This window comes from Macaca mulatta, chromosome 12 (genome assembly GCF_049350105.2).
Source record: "Macaca mulatta isolate MMU2019108-1 chromosome 12, T2T-MMU8v2.0, whole genome shotgun sequence".
In the NCBI taxonomy this organism is placed as follows: Eukaryota; Metazoa; Chordata; class Mammalia; order Primates; family Cercopithecidae; genus Macaca; species Macaca mulatta.
Genome location: NC_133417.1, coordinates 106791794 through 106817161, shown reverse-complemented (window position 1 = coordinate 106817161; position 25368 = coordinate 106791794). Strand labels below are relative to the sequence as shown.

The following is a 25368-nucleotide window of genomic DNA, read 5'->3' as shown; positions in this document are numbered from 1 at the left end:
TTCCTCTGTAAAATAAAAGTGAAAATTGTAGTCTTTGTTTGCCCTAAAGAAAAACAACTTTATTATGTCCTGGGAACTAATGAACTCACTGTTGTTATGGATGGCTAGTTGTTATGGATGGCTAATAACAATCTAATTATTTAATTAGGAAATTAAATTAATCTAATTAATTAGGAAAATAATCTCTAAATGAATACAAGTAAACAAATGACAGTGCGGGAAATCTAAACCATGTCACTTGTTTATCTGTGTCCCTAACTGTACGAGACAGTGTTATTTCATAAAATTTTTCATATTTCATTTAAAAACATTAATGAATGATGTAGTTTTTAAGGGGTGGTGATAAGCGTTACTTTATATTGTAGCTTATTCTACAGACTGTACTTTGGACTACACTTTTACAGACTATGTACTTTTGGAACCTGTATTAGCCTCATTTATTAAATCAGTATTTGTTGAGCACCTGGGATGTGATGGGCACTGCTAGAAACAAGATGTAAAGTGCTGAAAGACAAAAAAAATTCAGAACCTATATTCAAATAAACTATTTTGATATTTAAAAGAAAACTCAATTTAAGAAATAATTTATCATTTGCCCACTATGTGCAAAATACTGTAGTAAGAGTCTGTAAAAACTAGTGAGACAGTCCCTGTCTTCAAGAAGCTGTCTAGGAGAACAAAAAAGGCAAACCCCCGAATGGTTATAGATGTACAATAGATGTGCAGTAGCCGACAGTTCAAGGTAGTAGGAAGAAAATGCTCTGCAAGGGGGTATTCATTCTGATCAGTGCTTGAGATGGACCTAGAAGCATGACAGGCACAGGGAACAGGGTAGCAAAGGCCATGATGTCCACTCTAATGGTAGCGTAAAATGCGTGAAGGAAAGAAGCGGACGACAACCTTCCAAGCTGGGTTTAGATCGTGCTGTAGAGAGTTTTGAGAATTAGGATAAGTAGTTTTTAAAGTTATATTCCTTTATTCTTTTATATATACTTCAGCTAAAGGTAAAGAGAATTCACATTTATTGAGTACTTAGCATATGCCTGAGCTTTTCATGCATTTTCTCAATCCTAGCCTATATGGTAGGTACTATTACTCTCCCCATTTGCAGATGGATAACAGTGGCTTAGAGATCAACTAATTTGTGCAGCATTCAAAAGCCTATGGTTTTTAATTTTTCACCATTTTTATATTATATAGCCTCCCACATCATACATTTTCATTTAATACAGGAGAGCCCTTTTTATCTCTCCAAGTAAGCAATAGGTCTAAAAGTAAATTTATCATAAGGTGGATGGAGTTTTATTGACATGCATAGTTTTTTTATTTTTATTTTATGAGTTTTATTGACATACGTAGGGAATTTTTAATTTTTATTTATTTATTTATTTTTTAGACAGAGTTTTGCTCTTTTTGCCCAGGCTGGAGTGCAATGGCGTTATCTCGACTCACTGCAACCTCTGCCTCCTGGGTTCAAATGATTCTCCTGCCTCAGCCTCCCAAGTAGCTGGGATTATAGGTGTGCGCTACCACACCTGACTAATTTTTATATTTTTAGTAGAGACAGGGTTTCACCATGTTGGTCAGGCTGGTCTCGAACTCCTGACCTCAGGTGATCCACCCGCCTTGGCCTCCCAAAGTGCTGGGATTACAGGCGTGAGCCACCATGCCTGGCCATGGAATTTTGTTTTTAATGCAGACACATTTTAAATTCTGTTTCTCCCTTTCTGTACTCTTTTATAGAAGATGACATGAAGATTGATGAGAAATGTGTGGAAGCAGGTAACATTTTCTCTTGATTGCTTTGCTGTTAGAAGAAATATGAAGCATGTCAATTATAGATTATCTGAAGCAGAGGTGTCCAAAGGGGCCATGGGCCTTTCCTCTGGGAGAAATGCGTAAAATGACCCTCCACCCCCATCTTTCTTCTGTAGTTCTGGCCGTTGGAAGGAGAAGCTGTGGTAATGTCTCCAGGTTCCCATTGATCTACTAGAAAATGTTCTAGAAAGCAGCGCTTTGTAAATGATCTCAGGAACACTTAGTAACACTCAGCATATCAGATGGTAGAACACTTGGAAACCTCTGCTCTTTGTGAAATAACATAAAATATTGCAGTATCAAATTTTTAAAGAGCAATATATATTTTATTATTAAGTTTGATGCCATCTTCTGGTGGATTCTAGTATAGATAAATAGTAGTAGGTTCCAAAATGAGAAGCCATGCATGAAAGTTTTTTACATTTCTATTCTTTAATTTTTTTGTAAATTGGGAAAAGATTTTTCAAATTTAGTGGCAGAAATAAGACCGGCTTAAGAATCACTAGGATTTTGTTAGGAGACCAGTTGGAGAACCTTAGTCTGATAGGTGAATCTGTCTTTGCTTTATAGGCTAGTCTAGTTCTTAGAAGTGAAAGAACAATATAAAATTTTGAAACAGTGGGCATTTCAATGATTCACATATATTTTCCAGAACAACTGCAGAATACTGCTGACATTATGTTTATTTTACCAAGTATACTTTTTTTTTAAAACTTGCAGTAATATTCATTTCCTTTCTACAATTTTCATTACATTTTATTAGGTAATAATTCACATAGTTCAAAATTTAATAACTACAAAGGTATATTCAGTAAGAAGTTCCTCCCTTTCCATGTTCTCCTACTCATTTTTCTTTCTTGGGGCAATAAATGTTAATAGTTTCTTCAGTATCACCCCACACATATTCTGTGCCCAAAAAGCAATGATGTGGTCGGGCATGGTGGCTCATGCCTGTAATTCCAGCACTTTGGGACGCCGAGGTGGGTGGATCACGAGGTCAGGAGATTGAGACCATCCTGGCTAACACAGTGAAACCCTGTCTCTACTAAAAAATATACAAAAAAAATTAGTTGGGCATGGTGGCGGGCACCTGTAGTCCCAGCTACTCGGGAGGCTGAGGCAGGAGAATGGTGTGAACCCAGGAGGCGGAGCTTGTAGTGAGCAGAGATCGTGCCACTGCACTCCAGCCTGGGTGACAGAGCGAGACTCCATGTCAAAAAAAAAAAAAAAAAAGCAATGATGTGTATATTTCTCCTCCCCACTTCATCACCCCCATCTTTTTTTCTAAATCTACATGCACATACCCTTTGATAGCATGAAATGCACACTGTTCTGTTCCTGGCTTTTCTAACTTAACATTCTAAATCTTGGAGGTGACTCTATCTTAGCACATAAAGAGCCTTGTCTTTATTTTTTTTAACAGCTTATTGGTTATTGCATACTGATACAATCACTTATTTGTAGGCATTTGTGTTATGTCCATTTGTTTCTATTATAAACAGTGCTATAATGAATTGCTTTATAAATATATCATTTTACATGCATGAGAATACCTTAGATGCAGCATTGCCTGATCCAAGGATGCATCCATTGGCAATGTTGCCATATATTTCAAATTGCCCTCCATGTATGTTTCTTAATCCTTAATCTTTCTTTAAAATGCTAACAAGAGTTGTTTTAACTAATGAGGAAGTTGGTTTATCTCACATCCTTCTCAGCCACCCGATCAAGCCAACGTAATCAAGTCGTTCATATGCTCACTCTCCTCACCATCACCCCCATTTGTGGGTCTCCAACTCTTCAAGCAGGGTGCACCCCTCCTACATCAGCAAGCCATCTGCAGCAAAGCTGAGCAGTAGCTAACTATCTCTACGGGTTTCCCTGACATTCCACTTTCCCCTTCCCTCTGAGCTTTTCACATTTTATTTTATTTATCCTCTATTATTTTATTTATTTTGAGCTCCTGCTGCACCCCTGACTGTCATCATGGCTCAGCTGCCGAATACCATGTCTTTCATTTAAAGTTGATATATGCTATAGAGACACCATCAATTTGACCTTGATTTAGGAAAAAAACTTAAAAGGTGGTGTATGGGCAGAAGTAGGGGGCCAGAGAATTAGACTTAAAATATAGACTCAGTGTAGATGGTCATGTAATAACATTTTTTATTTTTGCCTCCATGGAAAATCATAGATGAAGAAACATTTGAATCTGGTGAGTAAAAAAAATGAGTATTTGGTACTGATTTTTAAATGTATATTCCAAATTTTGATGCAATTTATACACATATTTAGGGTTATAATAATTGTTTAAATATATCAACAGTAAAAAAAAATTAAAAAGTAACTATATGTATCCCACATCATGTTGTCAATCTCAAATATACATTTTAAAATTTATTTTTAATTTTAATTTTTAATATTTTTGAGAAAAAATCTGTCACTCAGGTTGGAGTGCAGCAGTGTGATCATGGCTCACTGCAGCCTCGAATTCCTGAGGTCAAGCGATCCTCCCACCTCAGCCTTCCAAATAGCTGGAACTACAGGCATATGCCATCACACCTGGCTAATTTATTTATTTGTTTTGAGACAGGGTCTCAGTCTGTTGCCCAAGCTGAGGTGCAAGTGGTATGATCATAGCTCGCTGCAGCCTTCACTTCCTTGGCTCAGGTGACCCTCCCACTTTAGCCTCCCAAGTAGCTGGGACTACAGTCCCATGCCACCATGCATGGCTAATTTTTCAATTTTTTTGTAGATATAGGTCTCACTGTGTTGCCCAGGCTTGTCTCCAACTCCAGGCCACGAGTGGTTTTCCCACCTTGACCTCCCAAAGTGAGCCACCACACCTGGTCCCAGTAAAATGTATTTTAAAAAATACAGCAACAGTGCTGTTGTGAAATGTAGATTTTACCTTAACCAGTACTTCTCACAGGGCTAGTACTGTCCCTGATGCAGCATTTTGGAACTCTTTGGGAGCATTTTTTTATTGTCACATTGATTGGGGGATACTCCTGGCCTTTAACTGGTGTCTCTTGACCCATATATCTTCTGAATGTCCTGCTGGACAAAACTTGTTACAAATATAAAAGGGTCATTTTTCAACACACAAAAAGTTTTCATAAGATTTAGCATGAGAAACACAGTGATTTAGAAGACAGTCATTATGGAGAGAGACATTCAAACAGAATGCAGACATTGCCTTGCAATTATTGAATGATTTATTCCACGTATCCTGTCTACTCGATATTGCTAGTAAATAAACTGGAAAGTATATCTATACTGAATTAATTTTCTTTAATACATTATTTGTTATTATTGATGACATATGGTAAGTATCAAGTGTCTGTCCCTCAAAATAATGTTGAAATCATTAAAAACAAAATAGGCCCCACAGAATTTTATCTTTAAACTCCAAACCTGCTAGGGCATGTTAACATGACCCACCCAATTCCAGGCATATTATTTTTCCTCATTTTCTCCATTTCATTGGTCTCTAATTGCTTTGGCATATTATCTTTACCTCAATTAAGGCAATTTCCTTCTTTCTCTTATCACATACAAATAAATCTAGCCTTTTATTACTTACCAAAACACTTTTTATTCTGGTGTCCACCTGTTTCTTTTCTATTTTTCTGTACTTCATATAAGGAATATTTTCTGATTTCTTAAATTCTCTTGAATCCATGCTTCTTTGTTATAAGTAAATATTAATATAAGCATCTAGTAGTTTCTTAGGTCTTCCAAAGATGTTATGCCCGAGGATTTATATTTTGATATGTATACTTTAAAAAAATTTTTTTTGAGACAGAGTCTCACTCTGTCACCCAGGCTGGAGTCCAGTGGTGTGATCTGGGCTCGCTGCAATCTCCACCCGCCAGGCTCAAGTGATTCTCATGCCTCAGCCTCCTGAGTAGCTGGGATTACAGGTGTGTACCATCACACCCAGCTAATTTTTGTATTTTTAGTAGAGACGGGTTTCCATGTTGCTCAGGCTAGTCTTGAACTCCTGGCCTCAAGTGATCCGCCTGCCTCGTATGTATATACTTTTAAAATACATATATATTTTTAAAAATATAAATTACTTCCTTTAAAATGTTTTTTTATGTTACAGCTGGAGCATTGTATTGATTTTTTTAATTACATGTATGGTAGATTATGCCATCTATGAGTTTCCTTTCATAAAAGTAGAGAGATTGCTACGAATATTAGTTATTTTAAAAAAAGCATTGAGACAGATGAGTTGTGAACCACTTTTCTAAATTATTTACATTTATGTTGTTTCAAAATGTCCTATTTTCCATTAGATGGTTGGCCTGTTAGAAATAATTTAATTGATTATTTATCCTTGCCCAGTGTTTGGGATTGGCTTAGTTTTTAATTTCTCTAGCTTATTCTCATCCTTCTTTGTTCTATTCCACTGGAGAACACTCCACATGCGAAGGCTGTGGTTGAGGCCGGGGAGTGTTTGTGGGTCTGTGGAAGGAGAGGCAATGGGTGAGACCACAGACTCCAGCCAGATCGGCCAGTTTGAACCCTGGGTTCATTACTCACTAACTGCAGGTTCTCTGGCTGTTAACCTCTCTGCCCTTCAGGTTCCTCACCTCTAAAATGGGAACAATAATTTATATGAATAAAGTGCTTAGAACAGTGCCTGGCACACAGGAAGTGCTGCACAAGTGTTAGCAGGTGTTATTATTGTGAAATCTTGTTCCTTGCGGGAGTCAGCAGCCAGTTCCTGGTGAACAGCACTGCAGAGGGAGTTGCCTACTCTAGAGCGCCCCTTGTGGACTCCTCTCAGCTGGAAAAGAGAGAACTCTCGAGCATTGATTCGTTCTGAACCCAGCTTTCTTAGGAGCTCAATTAAGGAACAGTTAGCACCCAGCTGGCATATTTTCTTTCTTTTTTTTTTTTTTAGAAGCCACAGCATTTATTCTACAGACAGCAGGGGCCAAGGGCTGTCAAAACAGCGAGCTCCACCTGGGAAGAGGGATAGAGATCATATAGCATTAAGTATTGCACGTGGTCCTTTTATTCTCTGCAGCAAAAAACGATTCGTCCTTGCTGACGCGGAAAGCTCAGGCTGGAGAGCTGTTATCTATAGATGCGAGTGTGGTGATCAACAGCAATGCGGGGGCACTTCCTTCGCCCAGCTGCGCCTCGGGGATGTAAAGAACTGAGCGGGGGAGGAGGTGGCTTCTACTGGCTCCATCCGTCCAGCCGGGAGCTCTTCATCTGCTACAAGAACATTTGAATCCTGGGACCTTTTGAGAGCCCCTCCTACCCCGGCAGTCCCTGGAACACCCTCACGAGCAGTCCTGTGACTCAGCGCCCCTTATACTTCTGCCCTGAGCCCTCCACGTCAGTGCCATCTGTCGAGAACCACTACCCCCGCATTGCTGTTGATCACCCAGCTGGCATATTTTCTAAGCATAGAACCGTTGGCATTCATTCCGTGATGCTTAATTTTGCTACTTAGACTGCTTCTTGAGCAGTTAAGTTTCTTCAGTTTCGGTCTGTAGTCTGAATAAAGTATAGTATGACTTCCTTGAATTTCCCCAGGAGGTGACGAGGTGATGGTGTAGTTTATTTAATCAGAAGTGCCAAAAAAAAAAAAAAAAAAGGCTGGACATGGTGGCTCATGCCTCTAATCCCAGCACTTTGGGAGGCCTAGGCGGGTGGATCACTTGAGGTCAGGAGTTCAAGACCAACCTGGCCAACATGGTGAAACCTCGTCTCTACTAAAAATACAAAAATTAGCCAGGCGTGGTGGTTCATGCCTATAATTCCAGCCAGTTAGGAGGTTGAAGTGAGAGAATCACTTGAACCCGGGAGAGAGAGGTTGCAGTGAGCCGAGATAGCGCCATTTGCACTCCAGCCTGGGTGACAGAGGAGACTCCATCTCAAAACAAACAAACCAAAAAACAGAATATGGCTATTTTGTGATGTCTAGAAAACAAAACAGTTTGCTTCATATTCAGTTTCCTCTGTCTTCAAGGGGCAGCTGGGGATGGAAGTGTGTGAGACCTAGGAAGGGGAAGGAATGAGGACGCTTGCTCGGGCCAGAGGCTGCTGCAGCACCAGCCCCAGCGCCAGTGCCAGTGCCATTTCTACCACTTCCTCCCCTTTACAGAGCTGCTGCAGTACTGCCTCGGGGAGAGAGGAGAGAGAAGGCTCAAACCTGTTACTTTCCTTTAAGTTCTCCCTTTCAAGCTCCATTTTGTGCCAACCAAGTAGAGTCTTCCTGGGTTAAAAAGCCTTCAGGGAAAGTCTTGATAGGCAACTTTCAGAAAAAGGTACTGTCCCAAGCAGTGCAGTCAGGGCAAACCAGTTTCTCAGGCCCAATCATGTGGTCATCATTTGCCTTGCCAGGCCTTACCCGACTTACCTTTTGCTAGTGGTGACCTGAATGTCTTGCTTATGTCATTTGTCTGGTTTGATGACTAACACGATCTTCTTAAAGGCTTAACTTTTCATGTCTGTTTCTGCACCTACCCAAATCTCCAGAGGAACTTTCAGAAGGTAATTGTTTTTATTTCCTAGATACACCAAATAGAACTATGTTTAAGATCTTTCAGTGCCTCAAAATGAATACTTGCCCAGATAATGTTTAAGATGAAGATACGGTATTTGTTTTGTTGTTGTTTATGGTTTCCCCCTCATATTTACATTTTTTCCCCAGGAAACACACTTCCAAACTAAGTTTATGAGGTTCTCCAAGGATATGACATTTTGTGGGTGAAATCAATGATTAAATATTCAGTTTCATAGATAACATTTAAAAGAACAATAAAAATAATTAAGCTTTATGAATATATCCCCAAGAAAACATTTCTTTTTAAACTTATTGACATAGCTAAGTGAGAAAATGTATATACTTACCAGAAGATGGAATTGATATTGGTGTGTTTTCTTTCTTTGTATTTTAAAACACTTAAAAAAAAAAAAAAAAAGGTTAAGAAAAAAGGTTGCATATGTCAGTTCATTGTCTTAACAAATGCTCTTTATATTTTATATATATGTTTATATTTGAGACAAAGTCTCTCTCTGTTGCCCAGGCTGGAGTGCAGTGGTGTGATCTCAGCCTACTGCAACCTCCAACTCCCAAGTTCAAGTGATTCTCCTGCCTCAGCCTCCAAAGTAGCTGGGACTACAGGCACAAGCCACCACGCCTGGCTAACTTTTTGTATTTTTAGTAAAGGCGGGGTTTCACCATGTTGGGTGGGCTGGTCTCGAACTCCTGACCTCAAGTGATCTGCCCGCCTCGGCCTCCGAGTGCTGGGATTACAGGCGTGAGCCACCGCACTTGGTCATATATTACTTAAATGATTAGAGCAGAGCTGTAAAAATGAGAAGGAACTTAAGTAAAAAGTAATTTGAAAATAATATTCTTATAACTTTTTTTCTGGAGTGTTTTTCTGAGGTCTCAGTGGAAGGAGAAACAGGAGTCTGAACTATCTCTAGATGCCTCAGAGGCACTGGAAGCAGTTTTCCTCATTTTGTCTCTCAGAGTCCTGGCCAATCAGAAACATTTGGCAGCCATAGAGCAAATCTTATTTTATATAGAATGAACCCTTTTAAGAGGGAGAAAATAAAAACCCGTATCTAGCAAAGAGATTAATTTTAGGAGCTGCAGAAAAAAATAATGTTATAAACAGTATGGTCAAGAACAAGGCTCACGCCTGTAATCCCAGCACTCGGGAGGCCAAGGTAGGTGCATCACCTGAGATCAGAAGTTTGAGACTAGCCTGACCAACATGGTGAAACGCCATCTCTTATCTAAAAATACATCTACAAATACAAAATACATCTAAAAATACAAAAATTAGCCAGGCATGGTGGTGCATGCCTGTAATCCCAGCTTCTCAGGAGGCTGAGGCAGGAGAATTGCTTGAACCTGGGAGATGGAGGTTGCAGTGAGCTGAGAGAGCACCATTGTACTCCAGACTGAGCAACAAGAGCGGAAAATAAATAAATAAATAAATAAATAGAACAAAGAGCCACTTTAAGCTTGTTTAAAGTTATAAGATATTGAATCACAGTAAAAACATTAAAACTGGGTATGTATTTTTAAACATATCCTAAGGAAACTTATCTTAAAAAATTAATAAACTGGTTTTGGCTTTAACCATAATAGACAGAATACATTCAGTATAATGCTCAAATTCTGTGAACTGCATCTCTGTAGTTTGTTGTGTGTGAATAACAGGATGAAAAATGCTTAGAACATTCAATGAGCCACTCAAGGATAAATTCAACTCTGCTGCCATCTACTAAGGTAGTCACTTGAAAAGTTGAAGATAATTTCGTGAATTTGTTCTAAATAAACTTCTTACTCTCACATATTCTGCTCCTGCTGTTCTCTGTAGACAAGGAGGAATTTGTTGGCTATGGTCAGAAGTTCTTTATAGGTAGGTGATAATACGAGGTGGGTCTCTGTCACTTGTTAAATTACGTTTCCAAGCCTGACACTGTTTTGAAAGCTTCTTTTGCTGATGGACATTTCCAAACCTGTTCCTCGTTCTAGTTTCCTTTTCTTTCTGTCCTTTATTCTTGTCAATATTCTGATCTGTTAATTATTCATTGTTATTCATCTAATTTCCACTGGGTATCTGTTAATTACTCACCAAACACAAATCTTTTTGTTTTCTTTCAGACTGTTTCATAACCTATTTATCTTACACTAAAGAGACAAAGTCTCTGACTTTTAAACTTACTTCTTATGGCCACATTTCTATAGTCTGTCACCTGGGCAGAGCTTTTTGTAGGACCAGGTACCACTCATCTAGAACCGCTCTGGGCTTCCTTCTATAGGGAGGCAGGGGAAGACTAGCAGAGCTGGAGGGTCTCTAAACTAGAAGGTTGGTTCCCAAGCTGGATGCATTTTGGAATCATCAGGGGAGTGTGAAAAAACAAAACAAAACAAAAAACAAAAAATGAAAACAAGGGGCCACCTTTCTGTATTGCTTTCAGAATCATTCAGCCTAAAAGCTGTCAGGTAGAGCTGAGCAGAGTATGCAGCTACACAAAGGTGGAGAGTAAGGAGCATGAGCAGGGTAAAGAAGGCATCTGTGCAGGGGACAATGGTAGCCTGGTGCAGGTTGTCAGAGCCAGAGTAAAATCAAGAGGTCCGCTGCCATCACTTGGCCTCTGATGCCCAACAGGCTTTACAAAGATGCCCGCCTCATCCAGCTTGGGCTCTGACACTTTCTGCGAGGCGATTGACATTGTCTGTCCCCTATCTTGCACACTTAAGTGCTCTTGATTGATATGATAAGCAAATGTATTGAGGACAACAAGGACCAGGGTTCTCACTGTTAGAGAAGGGAGTTATAAACATGGAAAGGGGAAGTCTAGAATGAATCCTCTAGTGTTGGATTGACATTGTAGGTACTGGTGTGAACTCATGGTTTTCAATATATAGACATACAAATATAGATTGAAGTGTGCATGTGTATTTATATGTACACATAGAGTTGCTAACTGTCTACTGAGAAGACCTGCAAACAGCTCTGAAGATACCAGAAAGTCCCATGATTCACAAGGCAGATGAAGCAGGAATCTAGGAGCTTAGAAATCATGATCCATGTGTCCAACTTTGCACTGACCACACAGTCCTAAGCAACCACCTAATCTGTCTGTGTCTTAGTGAAACCACCTGAAAAATGTGAAAAATGAGCCTGCTCCACTGTTTCTGCCCTGGCCCAAGCCACCCTCATCCCTCATTCAGACCACTGCAGTAGCTTCCTAACTGCTCTCCCCTGAGGCCACACTTGCTCTCTCTACGTTTACACCAACCAGAGGAGTCTTTCAGAAACATGAATCCAATCATGCCACCGCCAACAGCTTCCCGTCACACTTCCAAAACAATCCAACACTTTTCAGAGGCCCTATGTGATCTGGCTCCAGCCACTTCCCCCTACCCTGTTTCATACTCCCTGTTGCTTACTGCCCTGCAGCTACACAGGTTTCCTTGCTGTTCCTCAAATGCTCCAAGCACAGTTTGTTTCTCTGCACCACTGCACTTGCAGTTCCCTTGACCTGGCTTGCCTGTCTCCTCAGAGGCTTCCTGATCTGGCTCCCTGCCTTCCTCCAGATGTCTGCTCAATGCCAACCTTTCAGAGATACTCTAACCTTACTGCCTATCTAAAAAAGCACCCCCATCAGTCTCTATCTACCTCGTCTTCTAAGTACTTATTTTTTTTCCTCTACTTTTTGTCTCTCCTCTTCTACAAAATGCAGATTTCATGAGAAAGTGGCCTTGGATTAGTTGAGCCCTCTCTCCCCAGCACCCAGGACAATGCCTGGCCCAGAGCAGGTGCGAGATGGGCTAGCGCAGGGGGCATTTTCATATGTTTCCCTCATATGACTTCCTGTCTTCTAACTTCAGACAGACGTGACTATATTAACGAACACTTTAGGATCATGGTTGCTACATATTTCATCAGGCGTGAGGCTACAAGTGATCTCTCCTGTCTGGTTCTTATGTTCTGTGCACTTCCCCTCCCTAGCTGGCTTCCGCCGCAGCATGCGCCTGTGTCGCAGGAAGTCTCACCTCAGCCCGCTGCATGCCAGTGTGTGCTGCACCGGCAGCTGCTACAGTGCAGTGGGTGCCCCTTACGAGGAGGTGGTGAGGTACCAGCGACGCCCTTCAGACAAGTACCGCCTCATAGTGCTCATGGGTATGTCCCAGCATGCACTCTCTCTCCTCCTCCTTGAGGAGTTTTCCTTCTAGATTCAGGTGTCTCATATTGGGAATGATGGTAAAAGTAGAACTCTTTATAGACCCCCATACAAATACCTTTTTTAAAAAACAAAATAAAACCATTGTACTGTGAGTTTATAAGTAACATTTTATTGTATCAAGCTTTATAAAAAATCTACAAGTGAATGTGGTATGCCATGGTGTCCATGAACTATATAGCTACTTGTTATATAACAAGTATTATGATGTCGTTATGACTGAGATTTTTTTTTTTTTTGGCCTGCTTAGAATTGTTCTGTAAACATAGATGAGTGTTTCCCCAGGCAGATCATTAACCTGTATCATGAAAATAAGTTCTTAACGTCCATTTCCCTGAGAAATGTGTTAAATTCTTCAAGGCCATTCTCCTAAGAAATTTGTAATTACCTCATTTAGAAAAGTAACATCTTCTGGACTGTATCTTTGGTGCTTTATAAAGATCATGGCAAATATAGTGCAGGAGTGACCTGCTTTTGTGCCCATGACTTTTGCAAAGCTGGCCCCTGTAGCAGTAGCAACTTGTATCCTACTGCCTTCCTGTCTGCGTGTTTAGCTCCATGAGCAAGGCAGGTCCCTGTAGAGCAGAAAGATGTGCCTTACGGCTGGGACCAGCAATATCATATGCAGGCCCCATTGTAAAATGCAAATGCAAGGGCCCCTGGTTAAAACATTATCAAGGATTTCAAGATACAATAGCAGATAATTCATCCAAGCACAGTATCCTTCTAAGCATGGGCCCTGTGTAACTGCACAGGTTCTATACCCACGAAGGCAGCCCTGCCTCCAGCTGGACATGGGGGTGCTTACTCAATCACCTGTCAGGAATGTACCCCTGAATTCTGTAAGTCACAGAACCTGTAATTGTCGAGGCTGGTTTCTGGTTGTGACTTGATAAAAACTTCATTTGAAAAGGAAAGGCAGAGCTCTGTGATTCTCTAAAATGAGACCAGCTAATTCTCATGGCATTCAACATTAGATAGAGTTTGCTGGGGGTCAGGTTCCTGCGATTCCTTACCTCATTCCTGAATGTTGAAGCAATGTGGATTATTCCATGGGTCACTAGAAAAATTCCCAAAAGTTTTCTGGGGTTCTTCCAATTTATGAGAAAGGAAGTTACATAATTTCCCTAAAAATATTTGCTCTCAAGTTTCTTCAATAGAAGGACTAAAATGATTATTCCATCGCATAATTATATTTATCCACATCTGATAATTTCTGTGTGTGACTTTTTATGTTTAGGACCCTCTGGTGTTGGAGTAAATGAGCTCAGAAGACAACTTATTGAATTTAATCCCAGCCATTTTCAAAGTGCTGTGCCACGTATGTTTAGTTTTGCTTTCATAATGGTTTGTGTTTTGGTAAAACTTTCTTTGCTCATCTCATTTAACTATGTCATTCCATCTTTGTTGTAAAAGTATACAACACCAGGGATAGTTCTTAAGTATTTCTAACCATATTTATTTTAATAAGGAAAATTGGTTTATTGGAATGTAGGCTGCTGGCTTTTAAATGGGCTTTTTTCTATTTCTTAACATGGATGGCCTTTCAGGCAAACTAATAGTTAGCAATAATAGCTAACATACACCCAGTACTTACTATCTAAAAATTGATATATGCACATACAACTTTATATAAATTTATGAGTATGATTATACAATACACAACTGTTTTAGAAATAGTGTTTTCTGGCTGGGTGGAGTGGCTCACTCCTGTAATCACAGCACTTTGGGAGGCCGAAGTGGGTGAATCTTCTGAGGTCAGGAGTTCAAGACCAGCCTGGCCAACATGGTGAAACCCCATCTCTACTTAAAATACAAAATTTAGCTGGGTGTGGTGCTGCATGCCTGTAATCCCAGCTACTCAGGAGGCTGAGACAGAATTGCTTGAACCTGGGAGGCAGAGGTTGCAGTGAGCTGAGATGGCGCCATTGCACCCCAGGCTGGGCGAGAGAGTGAGACTGACTCAAAAAAAAAAAAAAGTGTTTTCTTATTTTCTTTTACTCATAACTCCTCTGTTTCTCCTAAACTCCCCCTTCACTACTACCAGCTCCAAACCAACTCCTAAAACACAATCTTCCAGACTTTATGTAGAGTTGTGTGAATTTTTTACCCATTTAGAGTTGTTATATGAGGTTTTTTTTAAGCTTTAAGACATTTGAGAGCTGCAATTCTAAAAATAGAAGAAATTATTTGTTTCATACTGAGATTCATCCTTAAAATCACTCTAAGAAAAGCTGTTTTATTGTAAAAATAGAAAAGATCAAGACTTGAGATAGAAATCCTGATTTCAAGAAAATAGAAAGTTAATAATGCATGTTTATAATAATGTATAATAATGCATAGTTTCTAATATGTGTAAAAGGAAGTTAAAATTTTGACTGTGGCACTAAGATGCACATCTTTAAATGAGGAATGTGAAAACAAGTTAAACTCCTCACACATCTCGAGGGTATAAAAGGCTTGGGGAGGGAGATTCCTGAGGGCGTTTCAGGGAGGCTTTTATTGGAGAGAGCCGTGCTGCGTGTTCCAGACCCGCTGAGTGTGGGAAGAGTGTGCGGGTGTGCTTGCTCCCCCCTCCCCTCAAGGCAAGACAGAGGAACCTAGGGGGACCACTTAGAGAGCTTCTTTGTGTCCCCTGAACTTTGGGGGACACAGAAGAATGGTGTCCAAATTATACCTGAAAAATCCAAAGGAGGAGAGCTTACAGGAAGTGGCCAATGGCTATAATTTGGGAAGTAGCTGTCCTCATAGGGTCCATCACAGCTAGACTTGTGATGTTGCCCAAGGAGCAGATCTGGGCAGGTAATGTATAAAAAAGTCAGCCCGGGGTTATATGATTCCTGCCCAGGAGGAAGCCTGAGGAGAAAAAGGCCAAAAGTGGACTCCCAAATATATCTGGCTTTAGAAGGAATCACAGATGACGAACTGGAATAGGAATGGGCTTGAGAGGCCTTGTGGCACAATAACCCAATATATGGTTTAGGAGAGAAAGAGCCAGATTTAAGCATCTGCCAAATCTAAAGAAAGCCAATAGCAGCCAGAATCAGTATTTGCCAAACCAGAACCTTCCTTCCTGCTTTCCTCTCCCTCCCTGCACTCTAGCCTTAGAGAGTTCTAAACCAGTGGAAGTGAGATTTATCGAGGGGAGGGAGAAGCAGGAGCAGTAGAAATACAATGAAAGGAAAGAGAAGTGACTCATACTCTTGTCTGGCTTCTCTGAGCGTAGGCTTCCCCGGTGCAGCAAATTTGAGCCAGATGTGTGGAGAAGCAGCCTAAAATCTAAGTGAAGTTTATAATTTTGATGATTATGTGGGAATGGAATTTTAATTAGTCAGTTGAGACTGGCTGATGAAAATGAAATTGTGGCATGAGTGATGATAGACTTTTAAAATTAAACCTGAGTGAAAGAGTCATGGAAACTGCTAGTTGTTTTTTTTGTTTTTGTGTGTGTGTGTGTGTTTTTTTTTTTTTTTAAGACGGAGTCTCACTCTGTCATCCAGGCTGGAGTGCAGTGGCGTGATCTCGGCTCACTGGAACCTCTGCCCCACGAGTTCAAGCGATTTTCCTGCCTCAGCCTCCCAAGTAGCTGAGATTACAGGCACCCGGCACCATGCCCAGCTAATTTTTATAGTTTTGTAGAGACGGGGTTTCACCATGTTGGCCAGTCTGTTCTCGAACTCCTGCAACTCAAGTGATCTGCCCACCTCAGCCTCCCAGAGTGCTGGAATTACAGGCGTGAGCCACCGCGCCTAGCCAGGAAACTGCTAGGATTTTATGCAGGGGCTGGGGAAGATCTTGCCTCACAGAAGGGCCGTGGGAGACCAAGAAGTTGCTTTATGATCGCATCCCATAGGCCGTGCTTTCTGAAGTACTGCTTTCATGTACAGAAATGGGCATTAATCTCAAAACCAAAAACTACCAAAGAAATCACCGTTTTCCTTTTCTGTGTGTTTTTTGTTTGTTTGTTTGGTTTGTTTTGTTTGAGATGGAGTCTCACTCTGTTGCCCAGGCTGGAGTGCCATGATCTCAGCTCACTGCAACCTCACCTCCTGGGTTCAAGCGATTCTCCTGCCTCAGCCTCCTGAGTAGTTGGGATTACAGGTGCATGTCACCATGCCCAGCTAATTTTTGTATTTTTAGTAGAGATGCGGTTTTACCATGTTGGCCAGGCTGGTCTTGTACTCCTGACCCCAGGTGATCCACCCGCCTTGGCCTCCCAAAGTGCTGGGATTACAGGCGTGAGCCACCGCCCCTGGTCAAAATCACCATTTTCTGATAGTCTGAATAAAAATAAAATGCCCACAGAACATAGAAGAATTTTAAGAATGTCAATGTAGAATTTTAATCATTCAAAATGAGAAAATACTCTCATATTTTGCTTTTTAAATGGAAGTTTTAAGCTTAAAATGGATACCTCAAGTTATGCATCAATTCACAGACTTTAACCTACCATATGAATGTTAGTCCAATGGAAGCAAAGGAGAAGGAGTCATCTTGGGTTTAGACTGACGTAATTCACTATCACCTGAGAGCTATAAAGTTTCACTAGAATTTTGTTTTAAGTAGGAAGCTGTGGGAGATGTGGTGTAACTATAGGAACTCTAAAGATCTGATGAGAGGCTTGAATAAGGAAAATACAAAAATGACCCCAAGATGACATTTGCTTTTAGACCCCCTTGAAGGTTGGTAACTCCTTTGATAATTTAAGGCTGGTTTCGAGCTCCTACTTGATCATTTCCATGTATTGATATCATCAGATGTTGATCTATTTCATCCTTAAACTTTGTCAGATGCAAATACACAAATTCTGTATAAATAAGGGAACTGGTGGTAATGTAGATTAAGGGACTAGCTTTATAGTATATAGGATGCAGAGTTGAAACTGTCTTACTCATCTTTGTGTTTTCAGAACCTAACATGATACTTGGAACATAGTAGGCACTCAGTACACACTAGTTGAATACATGAATGAGCAGACAACAAATAACTTTTAGATATTTGATGAATTCCTATATTCTATATGACCTGTCACTATTTAAGTTGAAGAGTCTGTAATCAAAGTGGCCATATCAAAGAATCAGACTGAATCTAGACACAGCTAATCTTTCCCTCCTAGAGATCCCTAAAACGAATCACCACTCACTTGGGTATTAATACATCTGGTCAAGATTGCAGAATGTCATGGGCTTTCTCCATTTCAAATTTGAGCACCTATTGTAAAAAACATTCATCTACGAGGAGTCAGAACACATAGGTTCTAATTTCAACTTCATTTTTCATCAGTCTTATGAATGTGAGCAAGTTTCTCCAAAAGCTTTACTTATGAGTAAAATATAGATAGTAACAGTTTACCTAAGATAAGAGTGTGGAAGATGAAATGAGATGATGGGAAATGTACTATCCAAATGTAAGATATTATTGGTATTGCTACCTGGGAGCCTTTAGGCATCTAAAGGTTCACACATAATTCACTAGCACTTGTTTTGAAGTAATAACAGGTGTTACCTTAGGTCTTTCTTATGTTGGCTTAATACCTAGTGCATTCTTTTTCACACCATACGCACTCAATAAAGGTTTATAGACTAACTGATTTTGATATAAGAACTTATCACCAATTCAGGCTTCTTCTTTTTAGTTCTAGCATTTTATCTAATTGATTATATATTCATTTATTTATTTTGATTAGATATCTTTATTCAAATGTATATTGGTAATCAAATAATTTTGAAGACACCGAAACCTTTCATTCCCTTTTTTTTGATAGACACTACTCGTACTAAAAAGAGTTATGAAATGAATGGGCGTGAGTATCACTATGTGTCCAAGGAAACATTTGAAAGCCTCATATATAGTCACAGGTAAAGTGGAGCTTCAGAAGCTGATTCTTGCCTCTTGTTGTTTTACATTCAAAATAGATTCCCTATTTTTATGTATTTTCCAAAGCTCCTGGGTAATTCCTTTTGTTTCTGAGGAGTTAAGCATGAAATGTACATTGATATATCAGCATACCAACTCACTAGCTTTGGAAAGGGAGCAGAATGGAGTTTGCAAACCTTGGAGAATTTGAGGAAATACATAAACTCTAGATATGCTCATTTTGTTCACCTCTTGAATATCTATTCATTTTTTCTGTGCTAATAAAGTCCACATATTTATATTCAACTCTAGTGCAGTTTATCCTCATGTTACTACTAATAATATTTTCTTTGTAGAAAGCGTTCTGTTTTGTTTGGCCTGCCCTTGCAGGATGCTGGAGTATGGTGAGTACAAAGGCCACCTGTATGGCACTAGCGTGGATGCTGTTCAAACAGTCCTTGATGAAAGAAAGATCTGCGTCATGGACTTAGAGCCTCAGGTGGGTCCATGGAATATTTGTGGAATATTTATGTCCCCAAACAATGAATGCATATCATCCATTTTTTGTGCACATGCTGTAGGTTATAGTTGAGACATTTATTCTGTTAGCCTTTTAAGAATAAGGCCATTTCTCATATCCAAGATCTTACTTAATGTGTCAATTTAAAACATTTTGCTTTTAGTTGGGAAAGAAGTCTTGCTTCTCATACAGAAAAGCAGAACTGAGTGGGTGGTCGCAAAGAGAAGCAAGAATCTTTCTTGCTTTAACCTTGATCACAAAGGCATCAAGGTCACTTCTTGTGGAGTGAATAAGATGTTGCTTTGTACAAGGAGGTGAGGTTTCTATGTTGTCATATCTGTGGCTACCTTCCTGAGACCACATGTAGAATGGAGCAGGGGTGAGCAAGTTAAGGTAAGATAAAGAACATGCAATCCATAGGCCCAATTTTTGTGATCTTTGTATTTTCTTCGTGTGTGTGTGTGTGTGTGTGTGTGTGTGTGTGTCTGTGTTTGTTTTGTTTTTTGAGACAAGGTCTGCTCTGTCATCCAGACTAGAGTGCAGTGGCATGATCTCGGCTCACTGCAACCTCCGCTTTCTGGGTTCAAGTAATTCTCATACCTCAGCCTCCCTAGTAGCTGGGACTACAAGTGCAAGCCACCATACCTGGCTAATTTTTGTATTTTTAGTAGAGACAGGGTTTTGCCATGTTTGCCAGGCTGGTCTGGCAATGGAACTCCTGGGCTCAAGTGATCCACCTGCCTTGGCCTCCCAAAGTGCTGGGATTATAGGCATGAGCTACTGTGCCCGGCTATGTTTTCTTTGTCATTAGAAATACACTTCGTGTGCTAGAGAATCAGAGGAAAAGAGATGGCAGTAGTATCCAATGTGAGATAATAGCAAGAGGAAAGGGAAGTGAAGGTGAAACAGAGCTGATCCATCTTGAGAGTCTGTCTTTGTCATATGAGATCATGTACAGAATCCTACTCTCAGTAAATGAGATTCTTTCATGTATAGACTGTTGCTCAGCTAGTAAGATTTCAATTGCTAGTCACAGCTAGTAAGAGTCAAGATTTGACCTTAATTTTGATTCTAAAACTCCATCTTCAAATTATTAAAATGTTCATTTGTTTTTAAGAATTGAGCAGTTGGGGGCACATGAGATGATACTCTAAAAATAATTGCTAATTTCTGGTCTTAGAAATTTTGAGAAGCTTCATGTTGACTCTAGAAAGTTAGGACTTCTGTTTTTAAATGTGCATTTAGGTCAGGTGCAGTGGCTCATGCCTATAATCCCAGCACTTTGGGAGGCTGAGATGGGAGGATTTCTTGAGGCCAGGTGTTTGAGACCCCACTGGGCAACATAGTGAAACCCCGTCACTACAAAAAATAAAAAATAAAAAAAAATTAGCTGGGGCTAGGCGTGATGGCTCATGCCTGCAATCCTAGCACTTTGGGAGGCTGAGGCAGGCAGATCACCTGAGATTAGTAATTCGAGACCAGCCTGGCCAACATGGCGAAACCCCATCTCCACTAAAAATACAAAAATTAGCTGGGCGTGGTGGCACAAGCCTGTAATTCCAGCTACTAGGGAGGCTGAGGCACGAGAATTGCTTGAACTGGGAAGGCGGTGGTTGCAGTGAGCAGAGATCCCACCACTGCACTCCAGCCTGGGCAACAGAATGATATTCTGTCTCAAAAACAAAACAAAACAAAACAAAACAAAATAGCTGGCATGGTGGCATGTGCCTCTGGTCCCAGCTACTAGGGAGGCTGAGATGGGTGGATTGTTTGAGCCTGGGAAGTTGAGGCTACCGTGAACCGTGATTGCACCACAGCACTCCAGTCTGGGTGACAGAGCAAGACCATGTCTCAAAACAAACAAAAAATAAGTGTGCATTTGAATTTTCTGTGTAGGATATTCAAGTGGTTCGAACTCATGAACTGAAGCCCTATGTCATATTTATAAAGCCATCGAATATGAGGTGTATGAAACAATCTCGGAAAAATGCCAAGATTATTACTGACTACTTTGTGGACATGAAGTTCAAGGTAAGAGCAAGTCAAAAATTACTGTATTGCTTTCAGTGACTTCTGCGTGGGAGAGATCTGGGTTGGGTCAGGCCAAGGATCTCTGATCTCATTGTTCTCCTCCTCCTTTTTGACCCCCTCCCCAAAAGACCCTCAATAATATGGTTTACTCTGGTTTTATTTTACAAACAAAACAAAACAAACAAACAAGAAACGCAAAATTTAAAATTGTATTGTTTCTACAGGATCTGTGTTAGAGAATGTAATTTTTGTTTCTAATGGATAATGCCCTTATGATTTATCCTTTTGGAGGGACATCACTTACAGATATAAAAATAAAGTTTAATAAATGCTATGATGCTACCCTTATTTTTTTCTTTCTTATTTTTTTGGATCTAGCTAAAAAAAAAAAAAAAAAATCCTTGAGCCATAGTTTGCAAAGCCAAACAGAAATTGGGCATATATGAACCTGGTATTTGTATTTTAAACAGATTATCTTTTACTTAAAAGCTTACTTTAAAAATGCTCAGTGAGTATATCTCATCTGTAAAATGATGATGGTAATAATAGAGGGGGCAAGCCAGGTGAAATTAATCAGTGATCTCATCCTAGAACAAGTGATTTTTTTCCAGTTGCATACATATATTTTACATGAAATACACTTTAAATATTGTGAGTCATAACATGCATTCAGTAAGGTGTATAGAGTGTACAGTTTAATGAGTTTTTAGGTGTGTATGCACCCAGATAACCATCACCTAGATTAAGATATTACAGCCATTTATTTTTTTTGTGTGTGTGTGTGTGTGTGTATGTGTGGTAAAAATACATAAAACTTACCATATTAACTGTTTTAAGTGTACAGTTCAGTGTTAGTATTTAGCGTTAAGTATATTCACATTGTTGTGAAACAGATCTCCAGAATTTATTTACTTGGCAAAATTGAAACTAAAACTATGAATGATTCACTAAATATTTGTATGTCATGCTTGTCCAAGGGCCATTCTAATCTGCATTGTTTCAGTTTTAGTATATGTGCTGCCAAAGCAAGCACAGGTATCTTTAAATTATCCTTTCTCTTATTATTTTTATTTTCATATTTTTTTCAATGACTCTGGAGGTCTGATTTTCCAGTTTGCCTTGTGAACAGTGAAGTCCATGAATGTATTTGCATTTAAAATTGTTCTCACTTTTATGGCAGTCTAAACAAATTAACAAAATTGTTTCTGGATCATATGTATGGTCACTTTGTAAAGCGACAAGATTTTGGTGGCTGCATTTGTATTTGTGTTTCAGATTGAACTGGTGACAAGTGGTACTATTTTTCGTGAACTAATAAGAAAATAACAGCAATGAATTTAATGCATTAGTGCCAAGTGAAGGCCAATTTACCTTCATTAAATGAACATTTCACAATAGTAGAAACAGTAATACAACTGGCTTATACCATCCTCATGTTGAAAGTGGCCATTTTGTATCTTTAAAATAATGTTATTCCTATCAGATTAATGTTCACTTGAAATTTATGTTTAAATTTTATTTAAACTGGTACATTTTCTTTGGTTTTATGTTGTATATGGTTAGAGTTTCAAGTGTTTAGGGAGGAGTAAAATAACTTCATATGGGAAGTTGAGGGGAGTAATCTGTCTGCAAACTATTACTAAATTTTGCAAAACATGACCAGACATTAAGATTAAAGATTAAAACATAAGTTTTGTAGTTTAGAAGACATTTATTGGACCTCATTTTTTTAAATAAAAACTTCAGTCTTTTATTATTTTTAAAAAATTACAAATTAAAATTTCTTTTATCTCAGTAATACATTTCTAAGAAATAAAGGATGACATACTGTGGATAGTGATATATTTTTCCCAGCTTTGCTTATGCTTTACATTAATTTGGAAGGATATGCTTATACCTGTTATAATAATTACATTTTCTCTACAAAACTTAGCTGAGCATGATGGTATGTGCCTATAGTCCCAGCTACTTGGGAGGCCTAGGTGGGAGGATCACTTGAGTCTGGGAGGCAGAGGCTGCAGTGAGCTGAGATGATGCCACTGCATGCCAGCCTGGGATAGAGTGGGACCCTGTCTAAAAAAAATAATAATTTTATCTATATTTAGCAACATTCTTTCAATTAACAGAGGGTAAAAAAAAATTACTACTTTCTAGTTAGCTAGCTTTGTAGAATTTTGAGAAAATATGTTTTAAACATTATTAAAAATCATCTGTGCAAAATTTGCGGACCTTACTGTTTTTATAAGTAGTTTCACGACTGAATGTGACAGCATAACAAACTGTATTTTTTCCATTTGTCCAATTAAGTCTGTACTATCCATATTTTTCTATTTCTCCTAAAGGATGAAGACCTACAAGAGATGGAAAATTTAGCCCAAAGAATGGAAACTCAGTTTGGCCAATTTTTTGATCATGTGATTGTGAATGACAGCTTGCATGATGCATGTGCCCAGTTGTTGTCTGCCATACAGAAGGCTCAGGAGGAGCCTCAGTGGGTACCAGCAACATGGATTTCCTCAGATACTGAGTCTTAATGAGACTTCTTGTTTAATGCTGGAGTTTTAACACTGTGCCCTTGTTACAGCGATCCACAGTTGCAATCTAAAACAGCAGTATTTGACCCATTATAATGTGTACAACTTTAAAAGTGCAGTAGTTTATTAATTAATCTTATTTGAAAAAATTTTTATTGTATGGTTATGTAGTTACCTATTTGGCTCTTAAAAATTTTTTTTCCTTTATCTCATATGCAGCTGTAGTAGAAATATGAATAATGTTAAGTCACTGAGTATGAGAACCTTTTGCAGATTTCATATCTTTTAAAGATTTAAATAAAGAGCTTTCCTAAATATAATAAGCAATATTTAACTTCAGAAATTGTATTTTACTCTATGAAACGTGTTTTATGAAAACATCTTTTGGCCGGGCGCGGTGGCTCAAGCCTGTAATCCCAGCACTTTGGGAGGCCGAGGCGGGTGGATCACGAGGTCAGGAGATCGAGACTATCCTGGCTAACATGGTGAAACCCCGTCTCTACTAAAAATACAAAAAACTAGCCGGGCGTGGTGGCGGGCGCCTGTAGTCTCAGCTACTTGGGAGGCTGAGGCGGGAGAATGGCGTGAACCCGGGAGGCGGAGCTTGCAGTGAGCCGAGATCACGCCACTGCACTCCAGCCTGGGAGACACAGCGAGACTCCGTCTCAAAAAAAAAAAAAAAAAAGAAAACATCTTTTACCAAAAGTGCTTACTTAATTCAGCAAGAAAGGTTTAATATGCACATTTCACATCTAAAATCAAAACCTACAAAAAACTGCACTGCCTTCACTATTTACAAATCAGCCTACAAGGAAAAAATTATTCTCATCAGAGGTGTGACAAACACGAATTTTCCTTACAGCCAATGTCTACATGCATGCCTAAATTAGAAAAGGCAATGGATTAGTCCAGGAGACCTATATATAGAAGAATCACAAGATTGAAACCGTGTCTCAGAGTTAAACCAGGGACTAACAGAAATTCTTGAGCGTGCAGGACAGCAGATAAAAAACAATTTGCTAAAACGCCTAAACTTCTTCTATTGTGAGATTAAAAAACAAAATAAAGCAAACTGGCTGAAATTGGTTAGGACTAACACGGATGGCTACCTGAAGTCTGTACAAAATGAGCTTGCTGGCGTTACAGCTCGAGTCTTCCCCCATGTTTCATACTGACTCCCTCCAAAATTTGCACATGCGACCCATGAAGCGACATGAAGAGGTAACCGCGAACGCCAAAAGATTTTCCAGATGGCTTCTTTCCTTCCACCAATCATTTACTAATCCCAGAATCCATTCCCTAAACCTTTTCTAATAAAAATACTGTCTTAAAGCCAGCACAGGGAGACAGATTAGAGCTATACTCCTGTCTCCTTGTTAGTTGACTCGCAATAACAACTTTTCTCAAAAAACCAGCATCATAATATTGGCTTCTGTGCATATAGGGCAACAAACCCCGTTTGTTTGGTAACAAGATTAGGATGCCATTACAAAGTCCTGTTTCTCTTTCTTCCCCCAGATTTGAGATTTCCAGGCGCTTTCCCTGTCCCTGTATCTGTTCATCTTCTGCATCATTCTCTTCTCCATATCCACATCATTCTTCCATCTTTCTCATCTCTTTCTTAACTGTAAAATAGAATGCATGATTCAAAATATTTGTAGTTCTGTTACTTAAAGTGAAAGTTATCTTAAAAAAAAAAAAACCTAACCAAATAAAACTATGCAAATTAAGTAGTTTGTAGTGATATTTATGTGAGGTCGGATTTGATTTTAAGGTTCTTCAAGAAAAAGTTTTTCCAAATTTGATTTACACAGTTGTGGGATGAAGGGTAAGCAATCGGAGAAAATGTGAGAATTGCCTATATTAATA

General features: G+C 39.3%; 1 protein-coding gene and 1 non-coding gene across 3 annotated transcripts in view; one reads left to right on the top strand and one right to left on the bottom strand.

Annotated features, from left to right (window-relative positions):
- MPP4 (MAGUK p55 scaffold protein 4) overlaps positions 1-25225 on the top strand; it is a 54494-nt gene extending 29269 nt beyond the window's left edge. Inside the window, exons 12-21 of one of the 2 annotated variants that reach the window (XM_015110662.3) lie at positions 1744-1782; positions 4013-4033; positions 8323-8337; positions 10185-10226; positions 12327-12497; positions 13799-13879; positions 18323-18416; positions 18805-18913; positions 20831-20965; positions 23308-25225. In XM_015110662.3, coding sequence (XP_014966148.1) covers positions 1744-1782; positions 4013-4033; positions 8323-8337; positions 10185-10226; positions 12327-12497; positions 13799-13879; positions 18323-18416; positions 18805-18913; positions 20831-20965; positions 23308-23499 — 899 coding nt within the window. In that variant the 3' untranslated portion in view covers positions 23500-25225. The remainder of the gene's footprint in view (positions 1-1743; positions 1783-4012; positions 4034-8322; positions 8338-10184; positions 10227-12326; positions 12498-13798; positions 13880-18322; positions 18417-18804; positions 18914-20830; positions 20966-23307) is intronic. The other variant, XM_077957377.1, reaches the window with a different exon arrangement.
- On the bottom strand, positions 21894-21998 carry LOC114671579 (U6 spliceosomal RNA). Its single transcript, XR_003721616.1, has one exon. It is a non-coding gene; the product is annotated as a U6 spliceosomal RNA (small nuclear RNA).
- Positions 25226-25368: the final 143 nt, after the last annotated feature.